The sequence below is a fragment of the Neoarius graeffei genome, chromosome 6, assembly GCF_027579695.1.
Source record: "Neoarius graeffei isolate fNeoGra1 chromosome 6, fNeoGra1.pri, whole genome shotgun sequence".
NCBI lineage: Eukaryota > Metazoa > Chordata > Actinopteri > Siluriformes > Ariidae > Neoarius > Neoarius graeffei.
The window spans coordinates 79,692,160-79,704,882 of record NC_083574.1 but is presented as its reverse complement, the minus strand read 5'-3'; the positions used below and the strand labels follow the sequence as shown (position 1 = coordinate 79,704,882).

The 12,723-nt window shown below is 40.5% G+C and overlaps 1 protein-coding gene across 9 annotated transcripts in view; it reads right to left on the bottom strand.

Moving 5' to 3' along the window:
• Positions 1–3,364: 3,364 nt before the first annotated feature.
• Positions 3,365–12,723, bottom strand: part of tbrg1 (transforming growth factor beta regulator 1) — a 30,057-nt gene continuing 20,698 nt past the window's right edge. For 8 of the 9 annotated variants that reach the window (XM_060924075.1, XM_060924078.1, XM_060924077.1 and 5 more), the window contains 3 exons: positions 12,108–12,218; positions 11,831–11,994; positions 3,365–3,636 (listed from right to left, as the gene is read on the bottom strand). In XM_060924075.1, the coding sequence (XP_060780058.1) occupies positions 3,542–3,636; positions 11,831–11,994; positions 12,108–12,218 (370 nt within the window). In that variant the 3' untranslated portion in view covers positions 3,365–3,541. The remainder of the gene's footprint in view (positions 3,637–11,830; positions 11,995–12,107; positions 12,219–12,723) is intronic. The other variant, XM_060924076.1, reaches the window with a different exon arrangement.

The following is a 12,723-nucleotide window of genomic DNA, read 5'->3' as shown; positions in this document are numbered from 1 at the left end:
TCTTATTTAAGAGTTTCATACGAAAGGGGGTGAATTCTTATGCACACTCCAGATTTATGTTTTTTCATCTTAATTATTGTTTGTGTCACAATAAAAAAAAAAAAATGTGCACCTTTCAAAGTGGTAGGCATGTTGCGTAAATCAAATGGTGCTAGGGTTAGTGCGACAAAACAGGACAAACACCAAGGGGAATGAATACTTTTGCAAGGCACTGTACATTTATCTGGCAATGCTGCAACATCTGCAGTGTCGGCTCATTCTGCCTGGATTAGTTTTACATGAAGTCTGGGTGGTTGCATTATGAAGGACGTAGCTCAACATGGCCAAGTCGAAGGCATACAAAGGCGTCACTGGCAGTCACCATGCTACTCATGTCTGACCACAGCTCAGATATTCACACCTATGGGCAATTTAGGGTAGGCAGTTAATCTAACTTTGGACGGTGGGGGGAAACCCAGAGGAAACCCATGTAGACATGGGGAGAACATGCAAACTCCATACATAAAGGCCCCCATGAGCCACTGGGCTCGAACTCAGAACCTTCTTGCTGTGGGGTAATAATGCTAACCACTGCGCTACCAACATGAAGAGGTGGGGTAATGTATTTTTAACTGTACTTTTAATTAACTATACAAAGTCGATATTTGGTGCAACAACCTTGAATGCATCAGTAGTCTCAGGTACGGTTGTGGTCAGAAGTTTACATACACTCATCATGGACATGAATGTCATGGCGATATCACGCTTTCAACAATTTCTTCAAGCTGTTCTTTTTCTGGGGGAAGAATGATTTTCCAGCATACATCTTTGGTAGACAAAAAGAAGAATTTGGTGCCCAAGTTTTAATTTATTTTTGGTTTTCTGAAGTCAAAACAGGCTCAAAATTTTACATACATGCCAGAAATATACATACACTACTTATTCATTTGGTAGTGCTGAAAGTTCCAAAATGTCTGAACTTGCCAAGACTTCATAACTTCCTGTTTGTGATCATGATTGCCTACAGCTGGTAGCTTCTCTGTACCAACACAAAAAGGGTTTGTTTGATAGCACTCACTGGCTTGACCAACCCATAGTACCATGAGAAAGTCCTAGGAGCTCAGTGCAGATCTGAGATAGAGGAGTGTAGATTTACACCACACAAGAATGTCTGTTTTCAGAAGTCTCCCGTGTGTGTGTATGCTTGGAGGACAAACCACTGTGCACCACCACCATTTGCATGAGATTCATTAATCCCACCTCAGCCATTAGTGACCCAGGTGGTGCAATTCACATTGAAATTGACCCTTGTCCAACCCACTTCAAAAGGTGGCTCGCAAAGCGAGTTGGACAACCCTTTCAGACACAAGTCAACGTTGGTATAACCTGGGTGGCCACTTGGCATGACAGGAGTACAAAACTTTGGCACAGTGCTGTAACCTTATCCTTCCTGAATATTACTTAAGATTACAATGGGTTGACAAAGGCAAAAAGCACTAACAGGATTCAGGCTCTCAGAACAGGCTCAACAACATGAAACTGTAACCTGAAAGAAAAAAAGCTTCAGGGCTGAATTTAATCTGTGCACACATGGTTCTGTCCAAATCATTCAAAGGATGCAAACTAGAAAGAACACAAAGGATTAAAAGCATATAACCACACAAAATATGCAGCCTCCATTTACAAAAGACTGTTTAATAGCAACTTACGAGTTTGAATCATGTATATTCCATGTTATTATATACATGTATACATATACAAATAATATTAAAGTGAAACACAAACTTACAGTGCCTTGAAAAAGTATTCATACCCCTTGAACTTTTTCACATTTTTCCACCTTACAACCACGAACTTAAAAGTTTTTTATTGAGATTTTATGTGATAGACCAACACAGAGTAGCACATAATTGTGAAGTGAAAATGATAAATGGTCTTCAAAATTTTAAACAAATAAAAATCTGAAAAATGTGATGTGCATTAGTATTCAGCCCCCCTGCGTCAATACTTTGTAGAGCCACTTTTTGCTGCAATTACAGCTGCAAGTCTTTTGTGGCATGTCTCTACCAGCTTTGCACATCTAGACACTGAAATTTTTGCCCATTCTTCTTTGCAAAATAGCTCAAGCTCAGCCAGATTGGATGGAGAGCGTCTGTGAACAGCAATTTTCAAGTCTTGCCATAGATGCTCAATGGGATTTAGGTCTGGACTTTGACTGGCCCATTCTAACACATGAATATTCTTTGATCTAAACCATTCCATTGTAGCTCTGGCTGTATGTTTAGGGTCATTGTCTTGCTGGAAGGTGAATCTCCTTCCCAGTCTCAAGTCTTTTGCAGCCTCCAACAGGTTTTCTTCCAGGATTGCCCTGTATTTAGCTCCATCCATCTTCCCATCAACTCTGACCAGCTTCCCTGTCCCTGCTGAAGAAAAGCATCCCTATAGCATGATGCTGCCACCACCATGTTTCACAGTGGGGATGGTGTGTGCAGGGTGATGAGCAGTGTTAGTTTTCCGCCACACATAGCGCTTTGCATTTAGGCCAAAAAGTTCAACTTTGGTCTCATCTGACCAAAGCACCTTCTTCCACATGTTTGCTGTGTCCCCTACATGGCTTCTGGCAAACGGGACTTCTTATGACTGTCTTTCAATAATGGCTTTCTGCTTGCCACTCTTCCAAAAAGGCCAGATTTGTGGAGTGTACGACTTATAGTTGTCCTGTGCACAGATTCTCCCACCTGAGCTGTGGATTTCTGCAGCTCCTCCTGAGTGATCATGGGCCTCTTGGCTGCTTCTCTGACCAGTGCTCTCCTTGCTCGCTCTGTCAGTTTAGGTGGACGGCCATGTCTTGGTAGGTTTGCAGTTGTGCCATCCTTTTTCCATTTTTGAATGATGGATTGAACAGTGCTTCTTGAGATGTTCAGAGCTTGGGATATTTTTTTATAAACTAACCCTGCTTTAAACTTCTCCAGAACTTTATCCCTGACCTGTCTGGTGAGTTCTTTGGTCTTCATGATGGTGTTTGTTCTTCAGTGTTCTCTAACAAACCACTGAGGCCTTCACAGAACAAGTGTATTTATGCTGAGAGTAAATTACACACCGTAGGACTCTATTAACTAATTAGATGACTTTTGAAGGCAATTGATTGCACTGGATTGTATTTAGAGGCATCAGAGTACAGGGGGCTGAATACTAATGCACACCACATTTTTCAGATTTTTGTTTAAAATTTTGAAGACCATTTATCATTTTCGTTTCACTTCACAATTATGCGTTACTCTGTGTTGGTCTATCACATAAAATCTCAATAAAAAACTTTTAAGTTTGTGGTTGTAAGGTGGAAAAATGTGAAAAAGTTCAAGGGGTATGAATACTTTTTCAAGGCACTGTAAGTTCACGCCTGTTGCTGTACGATACAAATCACTGTGAGCAATAAGCTGGCAATTCTAAACTAATACTATACATATACAGACAGCAGAGCTTTAACAAGCCAAACTTGTTCGATCCACTTTATACTACTGGGTTCAGCATGATAAATAAGGTTTTGTAGCAGGATGTGAGATCAGGTGGTGGAAAAAGAGCCAGGTGCAGGTGTCTGTAGAGATGCTGAACTCAGTAAGTGTTGATGTGATGAAATGCTGGTTTGTGTGGGTCGCACTGTAGGATGAAATATAAAAGGTTTAGTTCTGCAGAGTAATAATGTACAAAATCCTAGCAGAAAGTTTAATACATAATCCTAAAAATGTCAATATAAAAAAAAAAAAAAAGAGCTTTTGCACATCATTAAAGAAACTATCACTATGGGGAAAATAATGATTTGATTCCCTGCTGATTTCGTAAGTTTGCCCGGTTACAAAGAAACGAGCAGGTTATAATTTTTATGGTACTTTTACTTTAGCAGATAGAGACAGAATATCAACAAAAAACACATTATATAAAGATTATAAATTAATTTGTATCTGATCGAACGAAATAAGCATTTGATCCCCTCCAAACCAGCAGGAATTCTGGCTCCCACAGACCGGTTACTGTATGTACTCATGAGGCACATGGATTAGTCTGTTACTTTCAGAAAGTACTCCTAATTTCTACTCGTTATGGTTATAAAAGACACCCGTCCACAGAATCAACCTCTTCCAACCTCTCCACCACCATGGGCAAGACCAAAGAACTTTCAAAGGACATCAGGGACAAGATTGCAGACCTGCACGAGGCTAGAATGGGCTACAAGACCATCAGCAAGAACCTTGGTGAGAAGGAGCCAACTGTTGGTGCAATTATTAGAAAATGGAAGAAATACAAAATGACAGTCAATTGCCCATCGGCCTGGAGCTCCATGCAAGATCTCGCCTCGTGGCGTAAAGATGATCATGAGAAGGGTGAGGGATCAGCCCAGAACTACACGAGAGGAGCTTGTTAATGATCACAAGGCAGCTGGGACCATAGTCACCAAGAAAACCATTAGTAACATACAGTTAGGTCCATACAGTGGTGCTTGAAATTTTGTGAACCCTTTTGGATTTTCTATATTTCTGCATAAATATGACCTAAAACATCATCAGATTTTCACACAAGTCCTAAAAGTAGATAAAGAGAACCCAGTTAAACAAATGAGGACAAAAATATTAAACTTGGTCATTTATTTATTGAGGAAAATGATCCAATATTACACATCTGTAAGTGGCAAAAGTAAGTGAGCCTTTGCTTTCAGTATCTGGTGTGACCTCCTTGTGCAGCAATAACTGCAACTAAACGTTTGCGGTAACTGTTGATCAGTCCTGCACACCGGCTTGGAGGAATTTTAGCCCATTCCTCCGTACAGAACAGCTTCAACTCTGGGATGTTGGTGGGTTTCCTCACATGAACTGCTTGCTTCAGGTCCTTCCACAACATTTTGATTGGATTAAGGTCAGGACTTTGACTTGGCCATTCCAAAACATTAACTTTATTCTTCTTTAACCATTCTTTGGTAGAACGACTTGTGTGCTTAGGGTCGTTGTCTTGCTGCATGACCCACCTTCTCTTGAGATTCAGTTCATGGACAGATGTCCTGACATTTTTCTTTAGAATTAACTGATATAACTGAGAATTCATTGTTCCATCAATGATGGCAAGCCGTCCTGGCCCAGATGCAGCAAAACAGGCCCAAACCATGATACTACCACCACCATGTTTCACAGATGGGATAAAGTTCTTATGCTGGAATGCAGCGTTTTCCTTTCTCCAAACATAATGCTTCTCATTTAAACCAAAAAGTTCTATTTTGGTCTCATCCGTTCATAAAACATTTTTTCCAATTGCCTTCTGACTTGTCCACATGATCTTCAGCAAACAATAGACGAGCAACAATGTTCTTTTTGGAGAGCAGTGGCTTTCTCCTTGCAACCCTGCCATGCACACCATTGTTGTTCAGTGTTCTCCTGATGGTGGACTCATGAACATTAATATTAGCCAATGTGAGAGAGGCCTTCAGTTGCTTAGAAGTTACCCTGGGGTCCTTTGTGTCCTTACCGACTATTACACGCCTTGCTCTTGGAGTGATCTTTGTTGGTGGACCACTCCTGAGGAGGGTAACAATGGTCTTGAATTTCCTCCATTTGTACACAATCTGTCTGACTATGGGTTGGTGGAGTCCAAACTCTTTAGAGATGGTTTTGTAACCTTTTCCAGCCTGATGAGCACCAACAACGCTTTTTCTGAGGTCCTCAGAAATCTCCTTTGTTCGTGCCATGATACACTTCCACAAACATGTGTTGTGAAGATCAGACTTTGATAGATCCCTGTTCTTTAAATAAAACAGGGTGCCCACTCACACCTGATTGTCATCCCACTGATTGAAAACACCTGACTCTAATTTCACATACTTTTGCCACTCACAGATATGTAATATTGGATCATTTTCCTCAATAAATAAATGACCAAGTATAATATTTTTGTCTCATTTGTTTAACTGGGTTCTCTTTATCTACTTTTAGGACTTGTGTGAAAATCTGATGATGTTTTAGGTCATATTTATGCAGAAATATAGAAAAATCTAAAGGGTTCACAAACTTTCAAGCACCACTGTATATATTTGGACACTGACACAAATTTTGTTTTTTTACCCGTTTACTGAAACATACTCAAGTTATAGTTATATAATGGACATGGACATAAAGTCCAGACTTTCAGCTTTCATTTGAGGGTATCCACATTAAAATTGGATGAAGGGTTTAGGAGTTTCAGTTCCTTAGCATGTGCCACCCTGTTTTTAAAGGGACCAAAAGTAATTGGACAATTGACTCAAAGGCTATTTCATGGGCAGGTGTGGGCAATTCCTTCGTTATGTCATTCTCAATTAAGCAGATAAAAGGCCTGGAGTTGATTTGAGGTGTGGTGCTTGCATCTGGAAGATTTTGCTGTGAAGAAAACATGCGGTCAAAGGAGCTCTCCATGCAGGTGAAACAAGCCATCCTTAAGCTGCGAAAACAGAAAAAAACCCATCCGAGAAATTGCTACAATATTAGGAGTGGCAAAATCTACAGTTTGGTACATCCTGAGAAAGAAAGAAAGCACTGGTGAACTCATCAATGCAAAAAGACCTGGACGCCCACAGAAGTCAACAGTGGTGGATGATTGCAGAATAATCTCCATGGTGAAGAGAAACCCCTTCACAACAGCCAACCAAGTGAACAACACTCTCCAGGAAGTAGGCGTATCAATATCCAAATCTACCATAAAGAGAAGACTGCATGAAAGTAAATACAGAGGGTTCATTGCACGGTGCAAGCCACTCATAAGCCTCAAGAATAAAAAGGCTAGATTGGACTTTGCTAAAAAACATCTTAAAAAGCCAGCACAGTTCTGGAAGAACACTCTTTGGACAGATGAAACCAAGATCAACCTCTACCAGAATGATGGAAAGAAAAAAGTATGGCAAAGGCGTGGTACAGCTCATGATCCAAAGCATACCACATCATCTGTAAAACATGGCGGAGGCAGTGTGATGGCTTGGGTATGCATGGCTGCCAGTGGCACTGGGTCACTAGTGTTTACTGATGATGTGACACAGGACAGAAGCAGCTGGATGAATTCTGAGGTATTCAGAGACATACTGTGTGCTCAAATCCAGCCAAATGCAGCCAAACTGATTGGTCGGCGTTTCATAATACAGATGGACAATGACCCAAAACATAAAGCCAAAGCAACCCAGGAGTTTATTAAAGCAAAGAATTGGAATATTCTTGAATGGCCAAGTCAGTCACCTGATCTCAACCCAATTGAGCATGCATTTCACTTGTTAAAGACTAAACTTCAGACAGAAAGGCCCACAAACAAACAGCAACTGAAAACCGCTGCAGTAAAGGCCTGGCAGAGCATTAAAAAGGAGGAAACACAGCGTCTGGTGATGTCCATGAGTTCAAGACTTCAGGCAGTCATTGCCAACAAAGGGTTTTCGACCAAGTATTAGAAATTAACATTTTATTTACAATTATTTAATTTGTCCAATTACTTTTGAGCCCCTGAAATGAAGGGATTGTGTTTAAAAATGCTTTAGTTCCTCACATTTTTATGCAATCATTTTGTTCAACCCACTGAATTAAAGCTGAAAGTCTGAACTTCAACTGCATCTGAATTTTGTTCACAATTCATTGTGGTAATGTACAGAACCAAAATTAGAAAAATGTTGCCTCTGTCCAAATATTTATGGACCTAACTGTACTGCGCCGTAATGGACCGAAATCCTGCAGTTTCCGCAAGGTCCCCCTGCTCAAGAAGGCACACGTACAGGCCCGTCTGAAGTTTGCCAGTGAGCACCTAAATGATTTAGAGAAGGCTTGGAAGATGATGTGGTCAGATGAGACCAAAATTGAACTCTTCAGCATCAACTCAACTCGTCGTGTTTGGTGGGAGAGAAATGCTGAATACAATCCCAAGAACACCATCTCCACCGTCAAGCACGGAGGTGGAAACATTATGCTTTGGGGCTGTTTCTCTGCTCAGGGTACAGGACGATTTCACCGCATTGAGGGGCAGATGGACGGGGCCATGTACTGTAAGATCTTTGAAGAGAACCTCCTTCCCTCGGTCGGAGCACTGAAGATGGGTCATGGATGGGTGTTCCAGCATGACAACGACCCAAAACATACGGCCAAGGCAACAAAGGAGTGGCTCAAGAAGAAACACGTTAACGTCATGGAGAGGCTTAGCCACCTTAATCCTATAGAAAATTTGTAGGAGCTGAAACTTCGAGTTGCCAAGCGACAGCCTTGAAACCTTCAGAGTTTGGAGAGGATCTGTAAAGAGGTGTGGACCAAAATCCCTCCTGAGATGTGTGCAACCCTGGTGACCAACTACAAGAAACGTCTGACTTCTGTGCTTGCCAACAAGAGTTTCTCCACCAAGTACCAAGTCAGGTTTTGCTTAGGGACCAAATACTTATTTCACTCGATCAAATGCAAATTAATTTATAACCTTGTGTGTGTGTTTTTTCTGGACTTTTTTGTTGATAATCTGTGTCTATTTGTTAAAATAAAGGTACCATAAAATTTATAGACCGCTCATTTATTTGTAACCCGGCAAACTTACAAAATCAGCAGGGGATCAAATAATTATTGTCCCCAAATGTATAAAACATAACACTCCATATACGGTAGGTAATTTTAACTTAAACTACAATCCGACAATGAAGCTAATTAATCTCCTGATCGCTCTCTAGCTATTTAACAGTTATTCCACAAAATCGAGTCGTACATGAGCTGATAGCCGATGATGTGCAGAACGCCGAGCCGGCTATAAGCTACGTACGACGAGATTGAGTGGAATAACTGTTTTCTAGCCACATTCACTGGATTTTGAGAAACGGAGCATTTTTATTTTTTGCAAATTCGATCAATAAAAACTTTATACAAAACGCCAACAAAATCATTTCCGCTTAAACGGACTTCTTAAAAACCTATCAATGGCTGCACGAAATGACTTGAGTGTTTTGTTTTGGGTTTTTTGTAGAAAGTGCCATCTTGCCGAGCTTTAGATATATATTTAATTCTTCCTTGGACATTTCAGTTATGTACATTTCAAACTACTTTGAGCTTTTGAACCAGTCGAAAAAAAAAAAATTCAACAAAATTTTAATCCTTATAGACTGGTACCAAAATTCAAAAAAGTGCTTATTTAAGGAGTTAAAGGCATTTTTGAGACAAAGTCGGCAAACAGTCTTATTTTGTCAATTTGGGTATACCGAATTCAAATCTGCAATATGCCGAGCTCTATCTGACCTCTGTTGACCTCTAGAGGTCACTGAACTTTGGGCCTGTAAACGTCTCAGCTGAACCCAGTTTCCCAGCTTTCTAAGGAATGAAATGTACTAAAATGATTAATGAAGTTAGCAAATGGCCTTGTTTGTTAAATGTTTGGGTGCTGAATTCATTTTTCATTTGTAAAACGACATATGACCTCTGATAACCTCAAGGTCATTAAACTTGGCCTATAGGCCTATGCATTTAACGGCATTTTTAAACTGACTTTACTCCCCCAAAAAGAATATGAACAGACAAAAAACAAATAGAAAGGAACAAATACAACATTAAATGCCAGTCCATGTAGTACATGTGACTTACTTTTCACAATGAGAATGCCTCGGCGATCACCTTACATAACATTGCATTACATTTAGCGGTTATTGTTTATACAAAGCTACTGAAAAAAGGACAGATTCAGCAGCATACAAAATGTGGGGGCATACAGGGTATACAGGTTAATCAGGGTTAGTATATATGAGAGTTTTTTTCTTTGTTGTTTTTTGTAAAGGCTTTACCCTGTTTAAAACAAAACAAAAAAAACAAACAAAGAAAAAAACTCTCATATATACTAACCCTGATTAACCTGTATACCCTGTATGCCCCCACATTTTGTATGCTGCTGAATCTGTCCTTTTTTCAGTAGCTTTGTATAAACGATAACCGCTAAATGTAATGCAGTTAGTGCTGTCAAGCGATTAAAATATTTAATCGCGATTAATGTCGCGACTGTCATAGTTAACTCGCGATTAATCGCAATTTAATCGCACATTTTTGTCACATGAAAAACCATTGTAATTCTCTTATCAGCATAAAAAAGTGAATAGGCTTGCTCACCGTTCGAACTATGGGGGTACACCGGGGATCCGAGATCCCCTGAAACAGACATGAGATCCCTTGAAAACATGATTTGGGAAATGTTGGGGGGTCTCTAAAATATTGGCAAAATGATGTTTATTGACATAGCAATCGTGTGTAACGGGAAGCATTTGCATATCCGAAGTGAGCGCGCGATGGAGAGCCGCGCTCTGAGACAAGCGCAAGCACCCCCCCCAAGGGAAAATAAGGGACCCCCCCGAAAATATCGGCATAGTTCGAACACTGGTTGTACCAATGTTTTTTTTTTTTATTGCAGAGCATAACACGTCTTGTCACAGCCACTGCAAAGTGGGGCTGGAGCCGCCGATGGGAAAACGAAACCTAAGGTCTTCGGGGGAGGGCAGAGGACTCTGGCTGTGCGGGGTGTGGCATCATGTCACAGAGCGTTAATCTCGTGATAAAAAAATTATCGCCGTTAAAATTGAGTCAAGTTAACGCGTTAATAACGTGACATTTTTGACAGCACTAAATGCAATGTTATGTAAGGTGATCGCCTAGGTATTCTCATTGTGAAAAGTAAGTCACATGTACATGGACCGGCATTTAATGTTGTATTTGTTCCTTTCCATTTGTTTTTTGTCTGTTCATATTCTTTTTGGGGGAGTAAAGTCAGTTTAAAAATGCCGTTAAATGCATAGGCCTACAGGCCAAGTTTAATGACCTTGAGGTTATCAGAGGTCATATGTCGTTTTACAAATGAAAAATGAATTCAGCACCCAAACATTTAACAAACAAGGCCATTTGCTAACTTCATTAATCATTTTAGTACATTTCATTCCTTAGAAAGCTGAGAAACTGGGTTCAGCTGAGACGTTTACAGGCCCAAAGTTCAATGCCCTCTAGAGGCCAACAGAGGTCAGATAGAGCTCGGCATATTGCAGATTTGAATTCGGCACACCCAAATTGACAAAATAAGACTGTTTGCCGACTTTGCCTCAAAAATGCCTTTAACTCCTTAAATAAGCACTTTTTTGAATTTTGGTACCAGTCTATAAGGATTAAAATTTTGTTGAATTTTTTTTTTCGACTGGTTCAAAAGCTCAAAGTAGTTTGAAAAGTACATAACTGAAATGTCCAAGGAAGAATTAAATAAATATCTAAAGCTCGGCAAGACGGCACTTTCTACAAAAAACCCAAAACAAAACACTCAAGTCATTTCGTGCAGCCATCGATAGGTTTTTAAGAAGTCCGTTTAAGCGGAAATGATTTTGTTGGCGTTTTGTATAAAGTTTTTATTGATCGAATTTGCAAAAAATAAAAATGCTCCGTTTCTCAAAATCCAATGAATGTATCTAGAAAACAGTTATTCCACTCAATCTCGTCGCACGCCTTTGGGTGTCACAATTCTGGATTTTGGTACCAGTCTATTAAACATGAAGACTGTAAACAAACCGGCAAAATGACAGTAGCAATTTGTGAAAAATGCTAAAATAATTAAAACAACCAAATAAATCTGATCAAATACGTCCATTCCGTATTTTGTTGCCGTTTTTGTATTTTTGGGGGCTTTGTTTTCGAGTAGTTTTTATTTCGTCCTCGGTTGGTTCAACAACACGCGCCGCCATTTTGTTTTTCTCTACTCGTGGTATATGAGCCGATATCCTAGTAGCCGATCAGAGCATGCGAATGCTCATATCCAGTGACTGTGGACAGAATAATAAGGATTACACCCATGTTTTAGTGTAAAGCTGAACCTGTACTGTTCTGGTCTGTAGGCAGCCCTTGATTGCTCCCGGCGTCCTCGCAATGCAGCAGACGCTGAAAAGCTTCAAAATTCACCGACGCGTCATCCTCAGATAGTGTGTGAGATGCCTGTCCGTCTCCTGGTCGACACACCTCGAAGCGCACCCACTGATAACTAAACACAGCCGCACACAGCATTCAACATGCTCATGCATTCAGCAAGCATGACTCTCTCACTTTAGACTAGCCGTACTGTAGACCCTGAAAGACGGAGGTGTGTTTACTCACTTGCTGCACTTGCGAGCTCCAGGACAGCTCTGAATCAAGTTCTGAATGGTCGGGTCTGAGAAACCAAAGAAGTCGGCACCAGTGGAGATGATGCTGGTCAAAGGCTTGCCTCTGTGTAAGTGGAAAAAAAAAAAAAAAAGCAAAAGTGTAAACTACTGATATGTAATTAAGAAACAAAAACACACAGGGCGTGCTGTTGCAGGAAAAGAGTCAACCATGAGATGGTGTGATGCGACCTGGACTGAAGAGGCGTTACTATAAACCGGTGATTTGATTTACAGTCAGAGCTGCTGTTCGAGAAAATTCAACACCTTCTGTCCAATCAGATTCATGAATCTCTAACGAGGACTTTGTCCAGACAGATAGCTCAAGTCGATTTTCTGGCATATGGGATTCGAGCGCTTGCAATTCAATCCAATTAAGATCAGAATTGTGGATTTGCGTGAAATTTTGCCACCCCTCCCCCAATCACTTGCTGTGTAGCATTTCCTGATGCCGAGAACATCGGAGATGAAAACCCGCATGATGGTCTGTCCAACCTGAACTGTGCATTTTTTCCCAAAAGCATCGTAGCACAAAGATGATTGTTAAATGGTGGAGCGAGCAGCACAATGAA